Source organism: Anopheles coluzzii, chromosome 3, assembly GCF_943734685.1.
Source record: "Anopheles coluzzii chromosome 3, AcolN3, whole genome shotgun sequence".
NCBI classification, from domain to species: Eukaryota; Metazoa; Arthropoda; class Insecta; order Diptera; family Culicidae; genus Anopheles; species Anopheles coluzzii.
The window spans coordinates 47,465,020-47,491,212 of record NC_064671.1 but is presented as its reverse complement, the minus strand read 5'-3'; the positions used below and the strand labels follow the sequence as shown (position 1 = coordinate 47,491,212).

General features: G+C 43.3%; 6 protein-coding genes across 7 annotated transcripts; 2 read left to right on the top strand and 4 right to left on the bottom strand.

Moving 5' to 3' along the window:
- The first annotated feature begins 1,884 nt into the window (after window positions 1-1,884).
- Window positions 1,885-8,536, top strand: LOC120956786 (guanine nucleotide exchange factor subunit Rich). Its single transcript, XM_040378513.2, has 13 exons — window positions 1,885-2,231; window positions 2,308-2,580; window positions 2,680-2,860; window positions 2,923-3,056; window positions 3,143-3,508; window positions 3,576-3,755; window positions 3,837-3,996; window positions 4,074-4,222; window positions 4,306-4,474; window positions 4,736-4,869; window positions 4,934-5,593; window positions 5,677-6,506; window positions 6,593-8,536. The coding sequence occupies exons 1-13, from the start codon at window positions 2,097-2,099 to the stop codon at window positions 8,124-8,126; spliced, it is 4,905 nt and encodes a 1,634-aa protein (XP_040234447.2). The 5' UTR covers window positions 1,885-2,096; the 3' UTR covers window positions 8,127-8,536.
- Window positions 8,520-10,029, bottom strand: LOC120956787 (EP300-interacting inhibitor of differentiation 3). Of its 2 annotated transcripts, XM_040378515.2 has the most exons (6): window positions 9,924-10,029; window positions 9,725-9,830; window positions 9,428-9,654; window positions 9,091-9,360; window positions 8,764-9,006; window positions 8,520-8,688 (listed from the first exon to the last, which is right to left on the bottom strand). In XM_040378515.2, exons 2-6 carry the CDS (start codon window positions 9,819-9,821, stop codon window positions 8,608-8,610), a joined length of 918 nt encoding a protein of 305 aa, XP_040234449.1. In that variant the 5' UTR covers window positions 9,822-9,830; window positions 9,924-10,029; the 3' UTR covers window positions 8,520-8,607. The 2 variants fall into 2 exon arrangements, with proteins under 2 accessions (XP_040234449.1, XP_040234448.1); XM_040378514.2 differs by having other exon boundaries at window positions 9,725-10,029.
- A 2,630-nt stretch (window positions 10,030-12,659) lies between these two features.
- On the bottom strand, window positions 12,660-17,386 carry LOC120959351 (uncharacterized). Its single transcript, XM_049608907.1, has 12 exons — window positions 17,234-17,386; window positions 16,988-17,142; window positions 16,751-16,902; window positions 16,299-16,675; window positions 16,084-16,236; window positions 15,576-15,995; window positions 14,342-14,356; window positions 14,095-14,252; window positions 13,845-13,996; window positions 13,410-13,786; window positions 13,183-13,335; window positions 12,660-13,115 (listed from the first exon to the last, which is right to left on the bottom strand). The coding sequence occupies exons 1-12, from the start codon at window positions 17,292-17,294 to the stop codon at window positions 12,679-12,681; spliced, it is 2,610 nt and encodes an 869-aa protein (XP_049464864.1). The 5' UTR covers window positions 17,295-17,386; the 3' UTR covers window positions 12,660-12,678.
- Window positions 17,387-18,063: 677 nt separating this feature from the next.
- On the bottom strand, window positions 18,064-18,534 carry LOC120957562 (uncharacterized). Its single transcript, XM_040379833.2, has one exon. It carries the CDS (start codon window positions 18,532-18,534, stop codon window positions 18,064-18,066), a length of 471 nt encoding a protein of 156 aa, XP_040235767.2.
- A 70-nt stretch (window positions 18,535-18,604) lies between these two features.
- On the bottom strand, window positions 18,605-20,803 carry LOC120957563 (protein single-minded-like). Its single transcript, XM_049608906.1, has 6 exons — window positions 20,795-20,803; window positions 20,182-20,473; window positions 19,400-20,094; window positions 19,116-19,321; window positions 18,938-19,044; window positions 18,605-18,849 (listed from the first exon to the last, which is right to left on the bottom strand). Exons 1-6 carry the CDS (start codon window positions 20,801-20,803, stop codon window positions 18,605-18,607), a joined length of 1,554 nt encoding a protein of 517 aa, XP_049464863.1.
- A 2,596-nt stretch (window positions 20,804-23,399) lies between these two features.
- LOC120959264 (neuronal acetylcholine receptor subunit non-alpha-3-like) lies at window positions 23,400-25,739 on the top strand. Its single transcript, XM_040382542.2, has 8 exons — window positions 23,400-23,769; window positions 23,944-24,104; window positions 24,193-24,237; window positions 24,376-24,485; window positions 24,551-24,936; window positions 24,994-25,146; window positions 25,230-25,423; window positions 25,511-25,739. Exons 1-8 carry the CDS (start codon window positions 23,685-23,687, stop codon window positions 25,676-25,678), a joined length of 1,302 nt encoding a protein of 433 aa, XP_040238476.2. The 5' UTR covers window positions 23,400-23,684; the 3' UTR covers window positions 25,679-25,739.
- The last annotated feature ends 454 nt before the right edge of the window (window positions 25,740-26,193 follow it).

Below are 26,193 nucleotides of genomic sequence, written 5' to 3'. Positions count from 1 at the left end.
AAATGTGAAAACTGACCGATAAATTTTCATGTCTTATTTACGCGTACGGTAAGTTTTTTGTGAGTCATACTATGAGTTTGACAGAAATCAGACGAGGATGACATAACTTTCCATCATCTAATAAGCCTATAAATAGCGCTCCATCACAAAAATAACCTCTGCAGTGCACAACAACTATTTCTCAGCTTACAGCACAAACCACAACAAAGATTGACTTTACACTACTTCTAGATGACAATCTAGCGAACGGCAAAATCTTTTCTGCGAGCTCTTTTCAAAGCAGCACGAAAGAAAAATTAAATATCCACGCAAAAAAAGTCACTAATCACGACCTATGCGCCACAGATTAAACTTAAACGACTTGAAAATTGCACGTCTATACAAAAAACCGTAAGTTTCGATGGTTCTTTGGATTCTTCAATAGATGCCGCTTTTTAATCATAATTATACCCAAGTGCCACAAATCCACTAAACGACCGCTAAACGGCTTCTAAACGACTCAAGCACCTAAACGGAATATAGAAAGACTTCGTTTAGCAGACGGCAAACGACTCATGCATTCTAAAAATAGCAAAAAAAGCTGGTGGCGCCATCTGTTTGTGCGATACCCAACCAGTTGAGCCTCCTCGCTTGGAGGAGGAGAGCTTTCTCATTTCCTCTGTACTGTTGTATGGTTTCGCTATGCATTATGCATCGCTAGAACTAGAACGGCGATACGATTGTTTAAATACTAAATTCCAATGGAAACCACCAGCACTGTAGCAAGTGAGATTTGAGAAATGGTCGTTGGTGTTGATACCCACGTATCTGACCACACGACCATTCATATAGATTTTTGCTCGGAAAGTTAGAAGGCTATATAGGTCATGATAAAATGAAACTTGTCGAAACACATTGCAAGAAAAGGATAGCAATATAATAATCAGTTTTAATACGCCTTTTAATGGTCAAACCAATGAAGCTGAGGAGCTTTCATTTTTTTCTATGGATATTCAATTTTCCAGTCGTTTAAGCTTAATCTGTGGCGCTTGGGTATTGTTATCCTTTTCTTGAAGTGAGTTTCACCCACCTTCAATCAATCATAATTTTAATTGTGTTATAACATTCCGAGCAAAAATTATTATGAGTCAGATACACGGTCTCTCCTGATTCCGTATAGATGATATTACAGTCGTCGGTGGCCGCCTGGGGCTACGTTTATATTTACAGGGTCCTCAACTAGTATTACCGCCTAAGGCCCCCGATACCCTAAATCCGCCACTGATCACAGTTGAAGATGAAGTGTAGTATTTAAACAAGCGTATTGCCGTTCTAGGTCCAGCGATGCATAAATCCAATGCGAAACCATCCAACTGTACAGAGGAAATGAGAAAGCTCTCCTCCAAGTGATGAAGCTTCACTGGTTGGGTATCACACCAAAAGATGGCACTACTAGCTTTTAGACCTTTTGCTTTTGCGCCAGTCGTTTACCGTCTGCAAAACGAAGTTTTTTTAGACCACAAATACACGAAGCGCGTTTCCGAGGGATTATATTAAGGTGTGTCGTCAAACAACTCGAGCAAACATCGTCTCGGACCTGTCAAATTCTGCATGTTTGTAGAGTGTTGGGTCCTGTTCAGAGCGTGGCCCAATACTCAGTGCAAAGATTTGGTATGTCTGTATATGCCCAATAATCAGTTATATTTGTGCTACGAGTACGTTGGAAAAACGGCTATTTTCTACAACATTTTATAGTTTTTATACTCACTGAAACTCAGTATTAATTGAATATTGGACAAAAAACTATCCTGATTTAGGTGAATTTAAACTTTGAAGTTAATTTGCATCATATAATGTCACTGAAAAGATCACACGTCCACATGATGGTGTACCACGATGCTTTGTTGTCATTTTCTACTGACGTTTTCATTCTCAGACTGTTTTTGTGCATTTTGCGATTGAAAATTCATTTTTTTCACAGACTCAACAGTAGTTCTAGTGTGAAAAATAAAATGCACGCTCAATATCGATAGAACAAGCTAATTTGGTTTAATTCCCTTAGTCTGCATAAGTTTTTCCGGTGCCCTTGAGCTGTGCATTCCACAGCAAGCTCCAAGATGTACTTCTCAATCGGATGGCCACGGGTGCTCAATAGTGGCCCGCATCGAAGCATCCGTAAAGTTGTGTGTGATCGGGTTAAAATCTTGTTTGCCGTTCTGGCGGAAGATGCTATTGCTATCTGGTACTCGAAGGTGGTTAAACAGTCACTGCAGTAATTAGACCTAGTCTTCGAAGCAGCGTGAGTTATTTCATTTGTGTCCATTGCAGCCCTGTGTACCGATTACGTCTAAACTACGAAGTCCGGAATGTTTGGAGAAGTATGGTATTAACACCAACATAGAATGGAAACCAGATTCGAGCATGTTGCTGGTGACTACCGGAGGGACGACGCAAGGCGGTACTTTGTTTATGTATACGTTGATCGTGAATGATACTCCAAAGGGTGTGTACAATCAAAATGATTCACCGTTCACTAACCTACGGCGGGATAGTGCCGAGCTGTTTCTTAAAGAAACTATACCCTGCTTAAAGCTTTCACTGGTAAGTAAATGCAGCGTAACCAAAGGATTGGGATTTCTATATTCGCATATGTAAGTGTAATGTAGGGAAATTAATCTAATGTTTCCTTTATTTTTCCAGACACACCGTATTTGTCTCTATGTCCCAATTTGTTGTGTGTCGTGTATAAACGTAAACCAGATCGTGATTGCAACGCAAGAGGGTCGAATCATCCGCCTTAATTGGGAAGGTGCCGAAGAGCGTGATTATGCACTCGATCTTAAAAGAATTCCCTTTAGCGTTAATCAGCAAGTCAGCTATGGTAAGTGAACAGCTTCCAGCGACTGATGTATGACATTTTATATATATTTTTCACTATCTTAGCCGTCCCTATTTTGGAGAAAAATGTCTACGTCTCTTCGATCGATTACTCACCACTACTTTGCGGGTTCGGCATAACGTTGAGCGATGGTCGTGCAGCGTTTCTTACTGCAAACAACACGAAGTTTGATCCCAACGTAAGCAACAAGTCTATGCTTAGCTATCAAAAAAGTGCAAATGTAATCGATAAGTCTTTTTGTTGTTGTTGTTGTTGTTGTTGCAGCAAGTGCAAGGGATTTGGTGCCAAAATGTGGACGACGCGACGTGCACGGTCATCAATCACAAGTACCGGTTGATAGCATTCGGGCGAAGGAACTCTCAAACCAACATGTACGTGATCGACGATTTAACGGGCGGACTGGAACTATCGCATAGATTGTCATTGAGTGCGAAAGATTTTCCCGGATCGCCAGGCCCCGTCCGTGACATGAAGTGGACACCCGATGGATGTGCCATTATAGTGGCCTGGGTCAACGGAGGCATATCTCTGTGGAGTACATTCGGTTCGTTGTTACTGTGCTCGCTTGCCTGGGACTATGGATTGCATGTAGATTTGTCTAAAAATGATCCATTTAACATTATAAGCATGGTATGTTTCCAGTGGTCCTGAGAGTAGTGTTGTCAATTTTCATACCTTGATTTTGGATTGCTTGCAGGATTGGTCTACTGAAGGGTACCAGCTGCTTATGGTACGGCAAACAAATGAAAAATCCACCCCATCGTGCGATGAAACTAATGAGACCGATGAAATGAGCAACGCACCATCGCCTGTTCCATCCACAATGCTGGTTCAGCTGGACTTTGTCAAAAGCATTCTAACCATCAATCCATGCATGGTACAGTAGATACGACCGATGGTGGTAAAATATGACATTACTGACATGAGTTGTCTTAACGTGTTCGCCTTAATTTTACAGAGCAATAATTCTTTTCTGTTGCTGCAAGGAGATGATAAGCTCTATATCAACCACGGCGATGTATTGCAAAACATTTATCCTGCTCATAAAGCTAGCTACGATAGTGCTACTGGCGATGGCGAGGTGTCCTACTCCGGGAAAACAGATGAATTTCGCAAAGGTTTGATTCTTTTTCGTTCAGTATAAGTGTGTATTGTGATTGCTAATATACAAAGCGCAACGTACTGTATCTTTCAGATTCTGCCTACATACCATCTGGAGAGCCCGATCCGGTCAACGTCGGAGGAGACAGTTACCTCAAATTCAACAGTGTACTATCGGAGAGCAAACATTGGGTTGTGTTGAATCTTCCTACAGCTTATATTTCTTCCAACTGGCCGATACGGGTGAGTGGGTTAAACCATGCCATTTTGAATTGGCAAGCAGGCGTAATCAACAATATGTTTGTTTTTTACTTACTAAAATGCAGTACAGTGCAATAGATCATACCGGTACTAATGTGGCAGTAGCAGGCCGGACAGGGGTAGCATTGTATTCCTTCAATACTCGCAAATGGAAATTATTTGGTAATGAGACGCAAGAGAAAGATTTTGTAATAACGGGCGGTCTGCTTTGGTGGAAAGAATTCATAATTATGGGTAAGTAGAAAGTAGAAATGGTTGGGTTTCTTCGCAAACTTGACGAAATAGACGAAGCGTGGAAGTGAGAATGAATCTTTAGGTTTTTTGGGTTTATATGTGCTTAAAAAAACCAAATCCTCGAGTGAAAATGTGTGCTCCATATTTAGTTTTGTTCAATTCAATACAAAACAAGAAATATAATCTTTCATTTTCCCTTTCACGCAACCTGAAGTCATTGCTAAAGCTGCAAGATACTACATGGTCGTTTGATCTTTGCAGGATGTTATTCCCTTATCGGATTCCACGACGAGTTACGCATCTACTCTAAAGAAAACAAGTTGGATAACCGATTTGCCGAGATTACGAAAAGTGCCAGTCCGGTGATGCTCATCAACTTATTCCGCGATCAACTGGTAAGGGAATAGCGCATGTGTTGTGCATTTGTTTGTTCTGATATTATTAACTGCCGATTTACAGGTGGTTTTCACATCTGACGGCCATGTATCAGTATTTGCTCTGAAACAAATCGAGGACGATTACACTGGCCCCGACCATCATCGAGTGGAGCTGGTGAAGATGCATATTTACGATATAAAAAACGTTTGCATTCATCCAGCATGCGTCATATCGGTACTAATGACGAGCATTAAGCACGAAGGTGCCGGCACGGGAGGGATGATGAAAGCGAACAACTATGAGAACTCTCTTTCCGAAACGTTAATTATGAACGTATCTGGCCGCGTGTTGATGGTGCAGACGGACCATCATCAGCACCATCACGGCACAGGCAGTGCAAACAGTCAGCTAACATCCACCTGCTTGGCCTCGTCGGTAGAGTGTATCTGGGTGTCCGAGTCGAGCAAGACGCATATTAAAGAATCTCTCTGGCTGTACTGTGGCGGATACGGCATGCGCGTCTGGTTGCCGGTTTTCCCACGGACGGGGGAAACAGGATCGCGCAGCCTGCGACACACGTTCATGAGCAAACGGATAATGTTATCGTTCACGTTGAAAATTTACCCTCTGGTGATACTGTTCGAGGATGCAATTATACTTGGGGCAGAAAATGACACGCTGCTTTACACAAGCGATCCGTCGGTGTACTTTTCATTGCCATATAATGCGCTCAAACGAACGGTAAGTACTGCGGAAATGAAACCATATCGCCTTGTGCGATGATAACACACTGTCCACTGTTTTTTTTTTGTTGTTGTCTCCAGAGCCAAGTTTATTTGCATCAAATATTGCGACAGCTGATTCGACGCAACCTTGGGTACAATGCTTGGGAAATTGCTCGCTGCTGTACAAATCTTCCATACTTTCCCCACTCACTGGAACTGTTGCTGCACGAAGTGCTAGAAGAGGAAGCGACCAGCAAGGAACCGATCCCCGATGCTTTATTACCGAGCGTCCTTGAATTCATCCAGGAGTTTCCGGTTTACTTACAGACGGTCGTACAATGTGCTCGCAAGACAGAGATTGCCCTTTGGCCGTATCTGTTTTCCAGTGCCGGCAAACCGAAGGAATTGTTCCAGAAGTGTATGGCCGCACGACAGTTGCACACGGCTGCGAGCTATTTGATTATATTGCAAAATTTGGAACCGTCCTCGGTGAGTCGCCAGTACGCGACGGTATTACTGGACACTGCCCTGGAACAGCAGGATTGGCCGCTGGCCAAAGATTTGGTACGGTTTCTGCGCGCGATCGATCCGAACGATGTGGAATCCCCACGCTCGTCGTATGTGTTTGGCAACAAGTTCGGTGGACTGATTGCCGCTGGTCCTCCGGCGCCGAACGCTGAAGATTTGAGTCTAATCTTGGGCAGTAGCATGGCAAGAGGTCGCAGTTTCTCAACCACCGTACCATACCCGAAATCAAATGACAGTGCGGCTACGGTGGTAAATAAGGAGAAGAACATAATGTTTAACAATCCAACAGCAGCAGCAACGGTGCAGCAGAACAGTGGAGCACTAAGCTCGGGTCACGATGCCTCCACCGAGAGACAAATTTTGCGACGAAAGAAAAGTGTGCCAAATACTCAAAAGGAAGCGTAAGTTCTCATGCGCTCGGCATGCGTAAAGAATGACTGCAAACTGATGTAATGAAATAATGTCATTCAATCATTTGTGATTTCAGCGACACCTCCACGGCAGAAGAATTTTTCATCGACGTGGTACTGCAAAGACATGCTCGCCGATTTTTACAATTGCGAAAGCTGGAAGATCTTGGGTATATGAGTGCGACGCTGGATTTCCATCTAGTCGGATGGCTTAATCGAGAGAAGGATCGTGCCGCGCGCATAGAGGATTTCGTAAATGCCTTAAAGTCCTTGCACGACGAGCTCGATTGGCCAAAACCGTGCCTAGATCTAACATTGCTTCCGAATCCGTTGGCTCAAGCTCACATGCATGCAGAGTCGTCCCCCTCGCCGTCCTCGAATTTGTCCAACAAATCACCCCTGTCCGAGTTAACTACGCGCCGCACGGTCGATTCGGGGTATAACAGCCTGTCGTTCGTTCGACCGACGGGTGCCAATGGTCCTGTTATTGGGACGGCAGCGAAAGCGGACGAAAGACAGCTGGAACCAGAACAGGAGCAACCACAAGAACAACAACAGCAGCGACAAAAAAATACGCCCGCATCTCCGATCGGCGATCCGCTGCTGGGTACAACTGCGGAAGCCAATCTTATGCCACTGAACGATACAGCGAGCGTGCTGTCCGAAGCTGCTCAACCCAACTGGCCAGACGAAGTGTCGACGGTGTGCGGTGGTGCAGGTGGCCTGCTGAACATAACGCTTGGCGAGCAAAGCTTCAGCCAAGCGATGGAGAAAAACATTTCGAAGCAAAGCAAATCGAACCGGCGCAAGCAACACAAGCTAGAGATTCGCATGCGTTACCTGTTGCAGATATTCACCGAGGCAAACTGTTACGAGTTTGCGCTCCTGCTCTCCGTGCTGCTACTCGACGTGGCCTCCGTCGGGCGCATTACGAACGCGGCAATACGATCGAAATCCCTCGTAGTGTGTCGACAGTTGCGCAACGGGCTGAAGGATATGACTCGCTGGAGCTTCAACGAGTGTCTTGCGTACCGGCCGTTTATGATCGCCTTGCAGCCTCAGCTAGCGGTGCTGGATAAGTTTGTCATTCAGCAGGAATCCATTCCGTCGCTGATGCACACGACCGCCGTGACGGGGGTTTCAGCCTTTTCGCCGCTCGTGATGGGTAGTATGCACACTTTCCGCGATAGTGAGGCGCCCGCTGCAGGCGTTACTGTGGGCGGAAGCAAGGGGCTAAGCCACCAAAGCCAAGGCGAGTCGCGGAATGTAGGCAACTCCAGTGTCAATAGCACCATGCAGCGCATGAGCTCGGCTGGTACGTTGGGGGGAAGCGTTGCGCTTTCAAGTGAAAGTGGTGGCGTTGGTGGTGGTGGCACTATCACCGGCAACAATCGGATCGTCATCGACGGGGCAAGTATGCGGAGCGGTAGTGGCCAGCGCGATGGTCTGGGACAGAAGTATACCACAGCGCACCCTTTCGCCCGATCGGTGTCAGATTTGGAGGTGGCAAACATTCGAAAGATTGCGCAAGGCAAGTCCGTAACGGACAGTCGGTCAGTTGCATCGGCCGCCATCGCAGAGGAACCGCAACGGACGTGCAATGTTATGTAAGGTGTACTAAAGCCAGACGAAGGGCGGTAGAAAGGTGCTATAGCAAATTATAATATACTTTAGCAGCGGGAAGGACCGCAACGGGTTGTGGAAGTTCGGAAGAGATATTTAATATATTAGTAGTCTGAAATTAACGAGCTGTAGTTATGGCTCGATTATTAATACTAGTTCCGTCCATTGGCGGTGCAATTTGCAAGTCTCGTACTGTTCTTTTCATAACGAACTAGGGAATAAAATTGTAACACTAACGAAAAGAAAGGTCTAGCTGCGTGACCAATCCTCGTGATGGTCTCTTTATAGATGATGCAGCATAAATTGTTCTCCACTATGAACATTGATTTTTAAGAAAAATTGCCATTACATTCCTTTACTATGAAAATAAAACATTTGGCGTTAACGTGAAAAAGGTACAGTTCTCTTGTTTATACTTTACTATGCGAAACATTTTTACAGAACTCATTGTCTATGCATTATTAGCTAATTACGAAGCTTGAGACGCGTCCAGTGTATCGCGCTCGATTGCCAGTAATGGTCTTTTCAAACGGAATTGCTTGACAGCGCTCTAAAAAGGTATGGGAAAGAATATTTACATTGCAACGATGCACACTGAACTGCTGGTTGTCGTCACATTACTCACCTGCCATTTGGCAAAGTTTAAGGATAGAATTGCCTGAACGTTGTCATCGGTTCGCTTGTTTTGCTGTTTTTCGCTGCTGGAAGTGGGACGAACGGATAGCAGATCATCAACCGTTTCTAATGCTACAGCTCCATCGCGAATGAGAAAAGAAATCTGAAACGCTGTATCGACGGTATTCATGTAATCGGTTGGGTCCGTGATGAGCTCGAAGTAGGGTATCGGTTGTCTTCTTTCCTCGTATATCTAAAGTAGCCAGACAGGGAGACGAAAGAATTAGAATCACAATTTTACCGTCCCTATGCAGCATAGCTATCAATCAAATCGTACGGCTTTCAGTTGTTCCATAACACCTTGCAGCTTGCGAGCATCTGTCTCTTCTTGGTTCAATTTGACCACTGTTTCAGGTTTGCGTGGATCACCCAGCTCCTGGCGCTGGCGTCGACGACGCTCTTTGACGGGCTTTTCTACCTGTACGGGTTCCAGCTCGAACGCTCCCAGTAAGCACGGCGATTGTTTTGACATACTAAATGACTTTATGCCTAGCTCTCCTATGTGTAGCCATTGCAAGGGGTTGCCGGAATCGCCAATGATTGCTTTCTGAAAATTAAAAACAACGCAATGTGAGCCATATGCCAGGTTACAGTGCAACGAGCAGTGAACGTACTATGGCCGCTGCTAGCTCTTCGTCGCAAAATTGGGTGCTTTCGCTTTTCTGCAACGCTGCCCCCACTAAATCGTGTCCCATTTTTACGACCTGTACATTAATGCACATCTCGGAAGCATTTTCCATCTTCTCTGCAGCCATGCTCTGATGCAGTTGGTCCGTCTGAATCAGAATAGATGAAACGCCTTGGAATATACCCACCGCATCTTCCGTTTGTGTTCTGAGGGCTGGGGAAGAAATGTAAAGGTGCTGTTGAATTGAGGTGATATGCTATCGTGCATATTGCTAGGAGCTTACCCAATTCATGTCCATAATCCAATAGCTCGTTGTACTTTTTTCTGCGTTCCAGGGCGTTTAATTGGCTTTTATGCGAATCGGAAGCTGGTGGTTCCATTTTCGATTGCTTGATGTGTTTACAGAGTTTTGGTTATTGTTGTGATATTGATACTTTTCTATGTGAATCACAAGGAAGTAGTTTCGAAAAGGATTTACCAACCAAAAAAGCAATACCACGAAACAAAAATGCAGCTCACAATGCCGTAAATGCAGGAAAACGCCGCTAGTTTGTTTTGTTTGCCGCTTCCCCGAAAATGAAAAAAGAGCGTCAATCTGTCATCGGCTTGCTTATCTGTCATGCAGTTATAACTGGTATACAATGTGTTTGGGTGAATATTTGAAACTGTCCTACCGTGAGCGTTAATTAATTTTTGAATTAATTTGTGATTTTATTTTTCAATTTCAATCACATTAATTAAAATGTTTTAATCATCATTATCAATGAACAAATTGAACTAAATTTAGCTATGCTGAATTTTACGCTACACTTCTCCTGGTGAGAATGGTTCTTGGTAGTGATGTGATGTAGTAGTGCAACTGAAGCGACTCCGGTTATTGTTAATCCGATACTGACTCCGACAAAATCGGAACCACTGGTCAAGGCCTACCTGTGCCACTAGTGGGCTAGGTCATCAGCAATTTATTGATTACCCATAGCAGGATACTCAGTGCTACGTATGGGGGAACGGTCCACTGTGGGTTTGAACCCATGACGGGCATGGGTAAGTCCTAGGTTTCTTAGGCTGGAAATAGACGAACCGAGACCATCGCGGTACCGCGAAAATCGCGTATGACTTGAGCTGTCAATTATGTTATAAAATCTGACAGATAGGCGAGATAATCGCGGTTCGTGTATGGAACCATCCGAGGTCTGGTGACGATTGAATGTGCCAAGAAGAAATATTTTTCTATCAATTTGCGAATCAAATTATTTATTTCACATAGTGTATGCAAAATAAAATACAAAACTAATTTCTCGACACGAGTTTTCACACAAATCCGCCAGAAAATGTAAAAATAATCGGTTCGCGCTACCGCGAAAATCTCAGCAATACCGAAGTTGGGTATCTCTGCGAAACAGCAGGCGCGATTGGAGGCGCGGAAGATTTGACAGCTCTACTGTTATACAACTGTTATAAACAAGGCGCGAATTTCGCGGTACCGCGACGATCTCGGTTCGTCTATTTCCAGCCTTAAGTAATAACCTTTGAGACAACAGCAATGCTTTGCATCAGCACCTTTGCACCTGCCGTCTTTGCCTCCGACATTGATTGACCTCGATCGACTCCGACGCCTGTTGACGGTGGTTGATTCCGACTCCTGTCTATTCCGGAGGAATCCGACTGCGAACGACTCCGACTCCAAATGACTCCGACTTCGGGCGACTCCCATTCTGAGCTACTCCAGACGATTCCGGCTTTGGGTGGTGCTTTTCAGACCTATCTTTCGGAGTAGGTTCCGAGATTTTCTGAGTTAGATCGGTGCCGAACTTTACCCGTCAGTTTCCAGAAGCGATATGGGCACAGTATCAGTGGTGAGTTGAGGCCCCCTTGTAATGGTAAATGGTGAGCGGGGAGGGAGTGGTGGGGGGGGGGGGGGGGGGGGTTAGAGGGAAATTGAATCGCCAGCGTCAGGGCTCCAACGTTCATCCTTCCGGGGCACTTGTCGCTAGTACTCTGTCGCTCTTTCTACTTTTATACATACTGCATACTACAGACTAGCGCACTACGGGGCCCCTAGGCTACCGCCTAGTCCGCCTACCGTCTACCTAGATCCGCCGCTGGGTACAGGACTAGTTCCAAAACTGGTATGGGCTCAGGATCAGTCCCAGATTCGGTATGTGTCTAGAATTCGATTCATTTCCGGGAATAGTTCAGATTCAGTTTCTCACGATATGTCTCTTGGATTGCAGGAGCACTTTTGAACTAGTGATGGGTAAAGATGGGCAAAAATCCGGAGTCGGATCGATGAAAAATGTATGAAATAAATAAATAAATATCCATGCAAGTCGTTCGGAATCGTCCGAAAATGCCCGGAGTCGTCCGGAGTCGTCCGGAGTCGTTCGGAGTCGCCCGGAATCGGAGTCGTCTGGAGTTGTCTGAAGTCGCCCGGAATTGTTCGGAGTTGGAGTTGTTCGGATTCACCCGGAGTTGGAGTCGTCTGGAGTCGTCAAGAGTCGTTCGGAGTCGTTTGGAATCGAACGGAGTCGTCTGGAGTCATCCAGAATCGACTGCAGACGGATTCATCCGGAGTCATCTGGAGTCGGCCGAGATCGGCTTGTATAGGAAGTGCACGCGCAAAGTGAAAGACAAAACAACACAATGAAAGGAAATGTCTGATCACAAGCACATTAAAACAAACGGGTCCTGTTGACTCCGACCAACTCCGATTCCGAATGACTCCGGACGACTCTGGACGACTCCGACGACTCCGACGACTCCGACGACTCCGACGACTCCAGATGACTCCAGACGACTCCGGACGACTCCGGGCGACTCCGGGCGACTCTGGATGACTATGGACGACTCTGGACGACTCCGGGCGACTCCGGACGACTCCGGACGACTCCGGACGACTCCGGACGACTCTGACTCCGGGCGGATCTAGTGATTCCATTTTGCCGGAGTCGGAATCGGACTAACAATAGTCGGAGTTGAATTGGAGTCGTAGGTGCGGAGTCGTATCACTATTGTGAACTCGTATGAAATTAACCCCCGAAATTATTTTTCGTAGGCCTATAGTTCAGCCTCAGGCTTCAAGCATATAAATTCGGAATGGGTAGGTTAGCTCGCAGATAAAACCAAACGACAAAGAGAAGATAGTTTTTCTCACCAGGAAGGTGTTGGGAAACCAGGTGTTGGAAGATTCTTTTTTTTTCTTGCACGACGGTCATCGTTTATTCGAAGAGATTAAGTTTACATTACTTCCTTTGGCAAAAGGCTGCAGATCATGAAGACGTAACAAAGTAAGAAGGAAATAAACATAATTCTATCTAAAAATGCATTAACTAAAGTACCCCGTTGGTGATTAGCAATAACTGGCGCTGTAACCGGCGCATCATTAACGGGTGCATCGGATACTAGGTTCACAGTATCACCCTCAAAACTGTCCGTCCGCAGTTTGTTGGAATTATCAGTATCTACATTTTCTTCGTCGATCGTAGCTGATTGTTTTGCATCAACGGTATCGTCTATTTGAAGCAATACACGACCCATCGTCGTTGAAGCTACCCTGCCGGCAAGCTTATCGACTAAGCGCTCTTCGCTATCAGCTTTCGGGGCCGTTTGTCGCAGTATGATGGTAAAGGCTACCAGCAGAACGTTAATTATAAGAGAATCACGGAAGAAAAGTACTGAAAATGGAGAGTGGAATTGAATGCAATATTTTAAACGCAAAACATAATACAAAAATAATATTACGCATTCGGGGAACGTTCTCGCCGTGGTACGGTAGCCGCCAGTAGAGGTATTCCATGAAGGTAAAATGGCCCATACAAGTTGCACAGAGTATGTACAGTCGTTCGGCGCTGCCGCTGTTCATCCACAGGACAGCCAAATCAATTATTATCATCACTGAAAGGAGGTTCGAAGTGTTAGCATTTGTTTCAAAAGACTGCTTCAATGCCCGCAAGGGGCACTCCACGTACAGAATCCTGGCGTCAAAATAGCAGCATAAATAGCAACATGACGTTGCATCGTGAAGATATACTCCAACGATGGGTAGCTAGTATTGTCTGGTAGGAATATGTGGAGTTTCTTCACCGACTTGATCATCCATTCAGCATGGTGCACCTCAATGTCACGCGTGGATACGTTCGAGTTTTGGCTGATGTTGATTTGATTGACGTCTTGCAACCAGGTGCCGAGGAACATTGTGCACTTTAGGCTGTCGAATGGCCAGCTAACCGTATCGCTCACGCAAAGAGCTTCATACTGGCACGGGGTAACACAGAGGACCACTCCAGTTTGCTTTACTTCGCAGGGATGGGTTCCACAGGCGTTAGCACCATTGCCACTTTTTATACTGGGCAGAAACAAATGTGTTAGTCCAAATATTCTACTGTGTTGATACAGAGACTTACTTATGAAAGGCAACAAACGTTGGACGCCATAGATCGTCGGAATCGATCACTACCTTGTCTAGGCTATACTCTGCTCTATCCCAGTTTAGGTACTCATCCTTCCACGAAGAGCTCATCCACACATTCAGATAGAGCGTCGCCTTTCCCTCGCTCTTAGACCCGATTGCCCAATTGCAATAGAACGATAGCAATTGAACAATAGTATGATTCGATCGTGAAATGCCCGCAAAACATACAACATGTAACTTACCACATCGTAATTTTGAACGTGCATTGACATTGTAACGTTTACTGCAGTATTGTGGTTCTTGACGGGTCGTTCACTTTTGTCGTAATTGCATAGTAGCTTTTGGAGTAACTCGCTTTCCTTGTTTTCAGTATTAACAGGAGCGTCACAGTCGATTGTGGCTATAGTTTTCAACAAAACAAGTTAATATTACAAAGCAATTTATGTTTTTTTTTTAAATATATTTTTGCTATAAAATGATAGCTCATACCACCATTTTCGATTGCTTGCAATGTAAATAACACGATGGAAATTATTTTTATGGAATACATGGTAATATTTGAAACTCAAACTGTTGCTACCGTATTTGAACTAACGGACAACACGATCCGATGCGTTTCGAGCTACGGTAAATAGAATACTAAAGCTTCACTATCGGGCTGTTGACGAATAATGTGGTAAAGCTATTGCCGTGCATTTGACACACAATAATACGCCCACTCGTTACAACGGTGATAATTTCATTTGGAAAAAAATAAAGCTACGAAGAAAAATGCTGTTACTTGTGCGCTTAGTTTATTTGTTTGGTTTAAATTGATTTCCTTTAAAATTTCATTTACAACGTTAAGGTCTGAATCGTTTTGTTAAAGTATTTTACTGTTTGTAGCTACCATTAAATTATTGTTTTAAATGTTTTAAATAATTTATTTATCTACCGGTCTCGTGGTACAGTTGTCAACTGGTACGACTTAACAACATGCCCATCATGGGTTCAAGCCCCCAATATACTGTGCCGCCATACGTAGGACTAACTATCCTGCTATCGGGGGAAATCAATAAGCCACTGAAAGCCAAGCCCACAAGGGGTGCAGGCGGCAGGCTTTGACCGACAACGGTTGTTGAGCCAAAGAAGAAGAAGAAGCTTCCATGAAATTATTGGTTTAAATGTTTTAAATCATTTTTTTTTTCTTTGGCTCAACAACCGATGTCGTTCAAGGCCTGCCTGTTCCCATTTGTGGGCTTGGCTTTCAGTGACTAATTGATTCCCCCTCATAGCAGGATAGTCAGTCCTACGTATGGCGGCACGGTCTATTTGGGGATTGAACCCATGACGGGCATGTTGTTAAGTCGTACGAGTTGACGACTGTACTACGAGACCGACTATCATTTAATCATTTAAATCATTTATTTAATCAAATTAATGAGCTTCACTCTAATTGTTATTATTTAATTGTAAGCATTTCATCAATGCGTTTTTGTTGAATCAGTTGTACAATTATCATGTTTATGTTCAGTTTACTTGGATAATAACCTTGAACATTCCACAAAAAATATAATCTATTGAATTGTTCCGTTACGTTCCGTGAACTTGCTATATAAATAGTTTATTTTAATTTCTTTCAAAAAAATACATAAACGTATGCAAATGACAAAGCGCAATGTGTTGTATTTCTTATTTCCTTTACAGGCTTGTAAGTTTGTTCTGGTACGAACTTAACACCATTAATGTTTGTTTGGGTACAAATTGATAATCATGATAACGTAACTAACAAAACAGCACAAAAGCATTGATCGATCTATAAACATAATCTTTAAATCATGCTGGTATTTCTCTGTTCCCGCGTCAACGGAACCATTGCCATTTGTGCGATCAATAACTAGATTGATCGTATCGCCATTACCATTTCCTGCGTGATTGTAGTGTTCCTTGCCTTCCTCATTTTCCTCGCGTAGAAGTGTTCTCTTTGAGCCAATGAAATGTCCTCTTAGCAGCAACACACGCCCCAAACTAGTTGAAGCCACCCTGAAGGCCCATCTGTCTATTAGTCGCTCCGGGCTGTGGGGCTTAGGGTTGGTATATTTCAAAATGATGGTAAGAATTACAGTGAAAACGTTGATAAACAGCGAATCTCGGTAGAAAAGCACTGCAAATGAAGTTGAAAGAAAGTTGGGGAAATTTTCGTTAAATGGTCATGCAGCAAACGATATTAAAAGAAGGTTCGATTGATTTACGCATTTTCGGAACATCTTCGGTTTGGTGCGACTGGTGCCAGAACAGGAACTCCATAAAGGTGAAGTGACCAATACAGGTTGCGTACAGAATGTATAGGCGCTCGGAGCTACTGTAGTCCAGCCAAAGCACTAACCAACTTAAAACGACAAGCACTGAGTCGAAAACAAATTAATATAAATTGAAGGGCAGTCTGATCGTATTGATCTTCACTTACAAAATCCCGGCGTTAAAATAGCCGTATATAAACCCATATGGCGTTCGAACTTGAACACATATACCACACTGGGATAGGTGTCGTCATCGGAATGATTGGAGTTTTCCTTTTCAGCTGACAGTAATTTCCAGGAGTAATGATTATGAGTAACATAACTTGTTGATACGTTGGACGCTCCAGTCATGTTTAGTTCAGACTTATATTGCAACCAGCTGCTGAAATACAGCCTGCAGTCCATGACATCAAACGGCCAATCGATGTTCGTACTCGTGCAGTGTGCCTCATAGGTGCATGGAGATATGCAGGAAACTTCACCAGTATGTTTCAGCTCGCATTTATGATCGTTACATGATCGGTCTATCGTGTTCAGTTGCTTCCTAAACATTATACCGGCAAGCGAACGAATACATTGCAGTCCTTCATGCATACCTCATTCCACGTATACTACTTACTTGCTGTACGAAGTGATCATTGGACGCCATATCTCGCTTTCATCCACGTTTAGCATGTCTATGCCATAATCCGCTCTGTCCCAGGTTAGAAATTCGTCCTTCCAGCTAACTGATAACCAGTTGGAGATATGCAATGAAGGGTCATATTCGTACTAACGAAGCATAATAAACACAAATAATAATATTAAAATACACTGATGAGTTTTGTGAATGCTGCATCATATACTACTATCTTACCAAGGCATAATTTTTCATGTAAATCGATATAGAAACATTGGTGGCAGTTTCGTGGTGCTCTACAGGGCGTTGTGATTTGTCGTAATCCGTGCAAAATAACTGCTTCTGTAGTCTACCCTCTATGGAGGACTGTTCTGCATCGCAATTGAATGCGACTTACAAATGAGTTGAAAAATTAGACCACAAACACACTTGTATATCCTGCATAATGTACATGTACACAATGTGTCCTGTACACATGCTTACCTGCACAATGTATTTTAAAAATCGTTAGAAAAGCGGTTAGATAAACTATGACTCTAAACATGCCTTGAAAGTTCCTTTTAACCTACGGGTACACTATTTTACTGCAAAACTAGCAACTATCTGGTTGATGAAGATACGCCGCGAATGTGTTCTTGGCAGATGCTTCGACCTATATATAATAGATATATCTCAAACGCCCACTAACAGTTTGGCCTTTGAATGTACGCAGTTTGTGATGGTCGTAAGATAAATACGTATTTATCAGTATAATTATATGCAAGTGCAAATCTCTAACTTGCTCTATTTCTTGGAAACTTTCTACGTATCTATCGGAGCTGTTCGGTCATGTCTATGGCCACGAATTCCGTGAATGTAAAATTGATTATTCCTGACTATTTAAACCATTGGATATACAAGTTTATAGAAAAATTAAGTACTTCCTTCAATTACACAATAATATACTGAAAAAAGATTGACTTTCTGACAAATGTAAGGTTAGCATGTAAAAAGCATGTAAAAATTAATTAGGAAAAATAATTTCATGCACCTTCTACATGAATTATTTATTATTTTTAGTACAATCGATTTATTTTAAGATTTTCTTACAGCAGTGCAATCAATGATGTGTTAAAAAATATGTTTAAAATTAAAAACACAGTTCGAATAATATTTCTACATTTTTTTCTTCTAAACTTAAATGATCGTTGCTGATCAGTTCTTCCCAAACTAAAGAAACAGAAGCAGCAGGAAGATCGCACTGGCGTGTGGTAATTTTCATCATCACTGGATTAATATGAATACTCTCATCGAAATGTCTCTTCTCGTTCCAACTACGTTGTGTCCGAGCCGCTCGTACTAACAGAGCAGGAGCGCAAAATTAAATCCCGATCCGGGGGATGCGTCTCGTACGTTGAGTACAGCTGCTCGTAAAAGGGATCCAGAAACTCGCCCGAAGTGAAGGACTGTGCGTCCTCGAACGGGTAGCTGAGCTGTGTCTGAGTTGTAAACTGTGACGACTGATCGTAGCACAAATCGTTGGGCAGAAAGGAATCATCATTTCCACTACCGTTCAGCTCAGCGATCGAAGTACTTTCGTTCGATTTGAGCGTATGATGAAAATTGAGGAAATTGTCAATCTCTTTACAGGGCTCAATACTGGGGGCTAATGGTTCGGGTGGCAGGTTAAAGGCAAGAGATTCCTCATGGGTGGACAGCTGCTGATTCCCGTTGAAAGCCTTCGCCGACATACATTCTTCAGATGCAGCTGAATGGTGATGAGTTGTTGGCGTGAAATTAAACATTTCAAAACTCGATCGTAGCGATGATTTAGCGCCCTGACTTTCGTTCAGCTGAAGATTTTGCGCTTCAAAATCACTGAAAGTACGCAGTTAAAGTAATTGCAGAGTTAGTTAGATACAAATATCGTAACTTTTTACGTTTCCAGCGCAATAGGAAAAAGGATTCATACCTCAGAACATAGTTGACGCTAACGATACAGTGCGGTCGCGAAGAACGCGTGTTGTGTACAATCGTGGCATGTGATTGCACCCATCGCCATCCTCCTGCTTTGGTGAGAAAGCGATAGTACATGGTAGTGGCTTGACCTTTTTGTAAAACTGCAAAAAAGAAAAGAATGGAAATGTTGTAGGTATTAAACTGCATGCGATGGGTTTACTCCAATTATAAACCCTTTCCAATACTTACGCGTCTGATGGGTTTGCCTTACTTGGACAACGTCCGAGGCGTGGATGTACTGGTATAGCGTGTTTTCGATTAGATCCTGGGGCTCGTATCCTGTGAGTTGTGAAACTCTGGAGAGGGAAAAAAAAACTATCTAATAACAACCATTCGTTGCTCTCATTGCTTTTCCTACGCTACTCACTTTGCATCCAGATAAATCAGTTTCATATCCAAACTTGCGCGGAACATGAACATGTTTTGTTGCAATTTCACTTCCGTGGCCGCTGACGGAGACAGCGAGTGACCAACGGCCTCTAGACCAAGATTTTGCACACAACAGTACCCGGGTGTGTTGAGTGATTCGTGGGGAAAGACACGCGCTTTCAAGTAGCCAGAACAGTGAATAACCTACACAAGAAATTTGAGGGAACAGCGTTGCTTTAGCGTTGTTTTTTATATTCGAATCGACGACTCACAACTCCTTACCTTATAACCGGATGAGGTGAGTCCTGCATTGCGTTTTGCCAAAACGCATCGCATTCGCAGGAAGAAGTTGCGCTCCATGTCGACAACGTACGATCGCTGGTGTTGGCTGTAGCTGTGCCGATGGTTCGGTTGATGATGATTCTGCTGGCAATGTATTTGCGTGGATTCGCACTTTACAGCTTGCGGTATAGAAGGCACATAGTACTGGTGGTTCTGTTGCTGCTGCTGCTGCTGCTGCTGATGCTGCTGCTGTTGGCAAGAGGCAAGTGTAACGGGTGCCTCGGAAGAAGCTTCATTGTAACCAGAGTCCGTGGCTGACGACCCAACTTGAAATGTCCCAGTCCAAGGAGTTCCAAGTGAGTTTGGTGAATTCAGGGACGTAGAACTTGTGGGAAGATTGTGTGGCGCACTGCACGCCAAAGGATGATGTGGTTGCTGTAGCGCTAAAATCGATGCCATTTCTTCCTGATCGTACGCATGAATGTACTCATATATCGAGTTGCCAGTAAGCTCCACCTGGCTGAGCCCAAGATGCACGGATGCTGTTTCGGAGATGTACGTGATCTTTCCGTCGGGCGCAACGACAAAAATGAAACCATCCAGTGTCTGTAGCAGATGTGAACCGAGCTCCTTGATATTCGCGGCACGGCCATTCGGCTGATGGTTGCGGTCTGTCCCCCATGCTGTCCCTAGTCCTGAGATAAACAAAAACATAGCTTTCTTCTGTCATAACATTGCTTTGGTTGATATCATGACCCCTTTCCCACTAGTCGCCCACATACCTTCAGGGAAGATTTGTCGCATTTTCAGGTACGAGGTGGTGAGTCGTATGATTGACGCTTTATCCAGCTGGGATGTGATGGCACTGGGTAGTGGTAACAGTTTGGCAAGCTCCAAAAATTCCACATTTTCTTTCTCTCGCCGCGAACGGGCCGCATTTTTGCTTTTCTCCTTCATGGCACAACGGGCGGACAGACCTGGTGGCAGGGTGGTGAAGAAGAAGGGTCCAATTAAAATGTCGTTTGGATGGAAAATGCAGCGAGACAGATGGTGATGCTTGAGACAGTTGAGACACTACACCTGAATGGATATGGTTTGGCTAGAACTCGTTACAAATGGCACCGATTAAACAACAATTATTCATTGCATTTAACCACAGTAACAAAGCAAGGCAACGAACAATGGAACCGCGAAGTGAAGCTGCTTTGTTAACGCCAACAGCCCTCCATTTTTCTTGTGAGCTTCCGTCAATTCACACTTCTCGATCGATCCTGCTCTTTGCCGTGCGTGCCGTCCTTTTTTTACACATTCCCGTCCCAATAACGCTCCGCCGTCGATCGATCGATGCGTCTATTTCTTTCTATTGCTTACCACGTACCTCGCCTATACACCTACGTTTAGCATTCTCTTTCGCTCCCTCTCCCAGCACTTCCCTGTGGTATTCTGTCAAACTAAACTATCCACACCACGCACAGACGTTACGTGCCCATGGCGGGTCTCGTTCAAATTAGAAGGGCCTCCCAAAACTTACCCAATATGTTCTGATTGGCATCCGCGCACGGCTTCCGTAGGACTTTCATCTTGCTTGGCAGCACTCGCCAGACCCGTCCGATGCAGTAAGCGCGTGTTAATGAAGAACGCAAATGCCGCTACCTACACTCTGGCTATGATGCTTCCTGTATGTCCTGATCGCGCCCGCACGATCGACTGCGCAGGAAGCGTGTGTGTTGGGAAAATACTGCAATCACTGCACCAACCGTATCGTTGCACCTTGCTCGTCCAATAGCTCAACTGTAATTGCATTTTGCGATTGTTTGACGGCGACAACAGGTCACAGGTCTCGGCGTGGCCTGGGATGGGTATTGCAGGTGAAAATGCAACACGATCGGTGTCGGTTGTAAAATATGGGCGGTGCGTACGGTACAGGAGGAAAGGAAAACAGAAAAATAGCGATGGACGAAAAGGAAATGGGAACTGTTTGCCTTCCCATCATGCACACTGTGCACATTTTGGCAGTGCATTTATGGGCGTATTTATGCAAACATGCAATACAAATGCTTCAACAATCAAATTGATCGGTGTTGAGAAAGGGCAGTGATCGGATTATAAAATACGTACAACAACTTCCCAGATAAGCCTTCCTTAGGATAGGCTGTTTGATAAAAATCAACGACTAATCTCATGGCAGTACAATAAAACACAAAACTAACGGTACTTGGCTAGTTGTGTCCAAAACCGTAAGCAGCTTGTCACCATGTGTTCACCATATTTGAAGAGGTATTAACGCTCAAACCATACCAAACAACCGCCGGGACAGGTAGTGGCGGCGTGGCACCATCTTATGCCTCGCAGGTTGCCTCCGCCAGGATGCTACTTTGCATAAAAATGTTTGTCTCTACACTGCAACCCATCGGGGAATGTGTGTGACCGAGGCTGAGGAAACGTGAGAATTTGCTGCTCCACAGCATCGAGCCGTTTCGGGAAAATCCTTACCGAAGTTCATTCATTCCCACGCTTATGCCTATCATCAACCGCCATGAACCGGGCCGGTTCCAAATTTCCCACCCTTCGAACGTGCTCGGTATCGGTGCCGTACCTGATTTTATTGCACCGCACTAAAACACTCGTTAGGGCCTTTCCACTCGGTAAACAGTGATAACCTTTGCACGAACAGCAGGCAATTTGGCCACTGCGGTGGCGTTGCAGAATTGGTAACGTTGTTTGGACCTTAATGCAAACGCAGTAGTAGATCAGACTATTTGGAAGGATTTTAGTACATCGTGTAATTTGTATAAGAAGGAACAGATTATTTAGCTAAATGCGTTTCTGGAGGTTAAAGTTATTTAGTTTATATTGAATTGTATTAACAATAAAGATAATCTTTCAACAATCACTTATGTTTACACCGTTTATGATCTTGAAAAACCGTATAAATGTTTGTATTGCAATACTCATTAACTTCTAAATTACTCATACTTGAATGAGCTTATGATTCGCAATATACAATGTTGCATTGTAGACTTAATTGAGGATACACTTTATTATTCATCATATAGCGTACAGATCAGAGCTTTCGAATCATTGTCAACCAAATAATCGATGTTAATCGTCGATCTTCCAGATGATTATGGTAATCTAGAAGACATTTCCCTTACTATAAACATTGCAGGACATAAGGATCAAAGGGTGGGATTGATACTCTCCAGAAATTAGGAATACGTTCCATTAGCATATGGGTTTACAGCTAGTTGTATTCCGTAAATGATCAATTTCTGCTGTTAAACTACATCACTACTTTATCTCCTAGATTTTAATGATAAAATTTTTGATGTTCTAATTGCCCTGATTTGTGGAATGATTGAAACGATAAACATTTGTTTAACCTACTTTAAACGCATTCGTTATTATTTTATAATATTAGTTTTATTGTGGTTCAAATTGTTGTTTTTTTTGTTGGTTAATTTTGTTGTTGTTTATTTTTATAGATACTTTGAGCCAATTAGCCTCATTCGCTTCTTTTATGGGTGATCTGATTCTCGTTTTTTGGTCTTTATTTTTTTATGTAAATTACTAGCTTCCGAGTGATTATCAAATTACTAGTTTGAACTGAAGATTATTTTTAGTACTTAATACAACATATAGAGAACGTGTGGATTGTATGTTCTTTATATTTCATAATTTTTGAAGCACATATTTTAATTTTTTTTATTTGAAACCAATTTAAAAGCCCTGAAAGATATGCTTACTATTGTAATACGTATTCTAAACAGCAACTATTTGTTACGTTATCAAAACATAATTACAAGATTGCCTAAGAGGTTACACAATTTTGAAGTTCAAAATCACTTTCTGGAAAAAATGATATGATTATATTCGAAGTTTGATTGATTAAAACTATATAGGTTTCAATTTTTTAGCTGTCATCTTTATGTTTCTGTTCGTTGTACAAAAAAACCTAATGAACACCCTTGCGTATCGTAGCATTTTTAAATTTAACAAAACTTTGTTTATTTTCTTTCGTAATTTTGAGAATGCTCCCTACACTCTTCGAACGTGGTGTTTTGCTTGCCTTCTTGCCTCGGAAAAAGATAACAAACGAAACATCCGGTAGGAGGATTTGCCTTGTTGACGCCTACCGAAACCGCTAATCCTAATCAGCTTGAACGAAAATTCGAGTGCGACCGTCGGCTGTGTCAGCCTTGGGTGCGCAAGGCATGTCAGCAGCACAGTTGTCAGTCAGTACCGCACCAACCGGCCGATCAATCGATCATACTCGTTCGCTACGATGTTTGGTCGGTGTCTCACTGGATCCAGGATCGCTTTCCTGCTGGGATGGATAACATTATTGCTAAATCACGTACTACCGGCAGGTATTACACAGCCTACTCTGTGGCATTCTTCGTTGTGCCGTGTACCTTTCACGTGCGTGTTCGTACGTGACATTTTCGCTTACTGCTAGTGTATATCCTACAGTGCTAACGATCAAAGGGTCCGTTGTTTTACTTTGCTCTCTTTCTGGCATGGATACCCTTGGAAACGGGCAGCATCGCTCGAGTGCAACAGCGAAAAGCAATTGGAAAACAGGGAAAATCAGCTTAAAGACACGCTCCTCTGCAAAGGCTACCGTACGAACGTGCGACCAAGAAAGGATCACACCCAGACAGTCAACGTAACCGTGGCCTACTACGTGCTAACGTATGAATTTGTACGCAATAGCTCTTTCGACCTCAAAAACCTCTGTTTGATGCCTTTTCTTTTTTATACCAAAATTTCCCATTCTCCATTTCTTGCAGGAGGAATCGGATAACCTACTGCAGCTGGGCGTGTGGATGGAGCTGGTAAGCAGTAGGCGGTTATCATGATCGTGCACTGTTCAAGATCACGTATTTGCAATTTGCCATCCTTTTTGCATGGTGAATGATTTATAGTTTTGATAACATTTTTTTTCATTGCCGTGGATTTCTCATTTCCCACAGCAATGGACGGACGAATATCTGCGCTGGAATAGCACCGAATGGAGTGGCATAGAAAGGCTGGCGATCGGCTCGGAGGAGATCTGGATGCCCGATTTTCGGCACTTTTCTTCGTACGTGAAGTTTATTCGTTGGGAGATATTTTGAATAGCAATGTTCCGTTTCGATCATTTTGCAGCTACTACAATCCAGAGGATCTAAACGAGTGTGCCAACCCGAAGTGCTCCGTTGCACCGAACGGTACAGTAGTTTGTCTGCCCGTTTGTGGCATGAACGCTAAATGTGATGCTGACTATTCCCGCTGGCCGTTCGATGTGCACCGGTGCAATTTGTGGTACGGGACGTGGGCTAACTCGATGGACGAGGTCGATGTGCATATATTAGATGTGTGTTTAGGCAGAAATCCAGAATTTAAAAGCCCAAAATGGAATGTCATTTCCCTTGCTACGGGCCGATCAGTCGTGCAAAGTTCCGATAACTATATGTACAACGTACTGAACGTTGAGGTGATGTTAGTGAGGCGAGCCAGCTACGAATATGTGGCCATTGTTGGTCCAATATTGGGTAGGTCCATCGGTCGGTGTTGTAACGCTCGTGCGTACTTAGAATTTTTTCTCCCAGTTCTAGCATTGTTCAACGTGTACATCGTTTGGTTACGGTCGATCAGTTTCGAGAGGAAAGTGTTGCTTGGTTTGTCTATTTTCTCTCACTTTAGCTACCTAAAGCAGCTTGAATGGGCTCTTCCCTACAATCGCGATACGCTTCCAGATTGCAGTAAGAGTTTGATATTTATTAACACATCAATAGTCTTCAACGATCAACCACATTCACATATCATACCACCTGTTGTATTTCAGTGATATTTATGGTTTGTTCAACTGTGTTTACTGTTCTGTTGCTGATCTTTACCCTGCTAAACTGTTGGATTCGTACGCGTCTCAGGCGTGAATCTACGACGGGATCGTTCATTGATCGCATTACAGGATCATTTTCTCAGAGTCGCGTGGCTGAGCTAATACTGGCTGCAGATTACCTTGAGTTGAGTTACAAGGTACGGTGTTTTTCAGCAAACATTTCAGTGTTATTTGGTGGCTATTTAATCAGCTTGCTTAATTATGTTTAACACTTTACAACATAGGTGACACAAGAAGAGAAAGAAAACTTCTGGGCAAGGCTGGGTAAGCTGATCGATCGTGCTTTGGCGATAGTTTGTGTGATTGTTTACATTTTCCTCGTATGGTTGTTCATCCCCTTCAACCATGAGCTGGATGAACTATCTGGCGTGAATTGTGTCATATCTGCATAAACAATATCTGTCTGTTCATTTGATCGTTGAGAAATAAAAGCAACAGAGGATTTACCACAGGACAATTGCTTTAACATTTCATTTGACACATTTTCATGCGTTTCATTTACTAAAAAAATAAACCTTTGAAAAAATATTAAAAATATGAAGAAAATAGATAGAGTTACTTCGATAGAGAGTACTTCTAAATAGAAACACATTCAAGCCCAAATTAAAAAAGTGGGTCACTACTGAGCTGAAGGAACAATAATTATTTAACAATTTCCAGCCTAGACTTAATATTAAAATCCCATTCAATATAAATTCTTTTTGAGCTTCAATTTTGTTGAAAAGGGAAGACCATCATTCATTGCCTTGATGGTACACTGATGAATATCTGGACAAATATGGACAACGCTTGAGGTCACTATTTAAACATTTTTTTTATGAACAAAGAGGGCCATTCGCCTTTTCAGACTGCATCTATGTAATTTCAAATTTCATTTTGTAATAATTTCATATAACTCATGCATATA

Bases quoted from the DNA above. Each gene is read 5' to 3' on its own strand.
- LOC120957562 (XM_040379833.2), bottom strand. From the start codon at position 18,534: ATGTTTAATTTCACGCCAACAACTCATCACCATTCAGCTGCATCTGAA.
- LOC120956786 (XM_040378513.2), top strand. From the start codon at position 2,097: ATGTACTTCTCAATCGGATGGCCACGGGTGCTCAATAGTGGCCCGCAT. The intron at 4,223-4,305 runs GTGAGTGGGTTA...ACTAAAATGCAG, and splicing joins CTTCCAACTGGCCGATACGG to TACAGTGCAATAGATCATAC. The intron at 5,594-5,676 runs GTAAGTACTGCG...TGTTGTCTCCAG, and splicing joins ATAATGCGCTCAAACGAACG to AGCCAAGTTTATTTGCATCA.
- LOC120956787 (XM_040378514.2), bottom strand. From the start codon at position 9,821: ATGGAACCACCAGCTTCCGATTCGCATAAAAGCCAATTAAACGCCCTG. The intron at 9,361-9,427 runs GTACGTTCACTG...TTTAATTTTCAG, and splicing joins AAGAGCTAGCAGCGGCCATA to AAAGCAATCATTGGCGATTC. The intron at 8,689-8,763 runs GTGAGTAATGTG...ATACCTTTTTAG, and splicing joins TAAACTTTGCCAAATGGCAG to AGCGCTGTCAAGCAATTCCG.
- LOC120959264 (XM_040382542.2), top strand. From the start codon at position 23,685: ATGTTTGGTCGGTGTCTCACTGGATCCAGGATCGCTTTCCTGCTGGGA. The intron at 24,105-24,192 runs GTACGCAATAGC...CATTTCTTGCAG, and splicing joins ACGTGCTAACGTATGAATTT to GAGGAATCGGATAACCTACT. The intron at 24,238-24,375 runs GTAAGCAGTAGG...CATTTCCCACAG, and splicing joins TGGGCGTGTGGATGGAGCTG to CAATGGACGGACGAATATCT.
- LOC120957563 (XM_049608906.1), bottom strand. The intron at 19,322-19,399 runs GTAAGGAGTTGT...TTTCTTGTGTAG, and splicing joins TCACCTCATCCGGTTATAAG to GTTATTCACTGTTCTGGCTA. The intron at 19,045-19,115 runs GTGAGTAGCGTA...TTCCCTCTCCAG, and splicing joins CTGATTTATCTGGATGCAAA to AGTTTCACAACTCACAGGAT.
- LOC120959351 (XM_049608907.1), bottom strand. From the start codon at position 17,294: ATGTTTAGAGTCATAGTTTATCTAACCGCTTTTCTAACGATTTTTAAA. The intron at 16,676-16,750 runs GTAAGTAGTATA...TATAATGTTTAG, and splicing joins ATGATCACTTCGTACAGCAA to GAAGCAACTGAACACGATAG. The intron at 15,996-16,083 runs GTAAATCAATCG...CTTCATTTGCAG, and splicing joins CGAAGATGTTCCGAAAATGC to TGCTTTTCTACCGAGATTCG.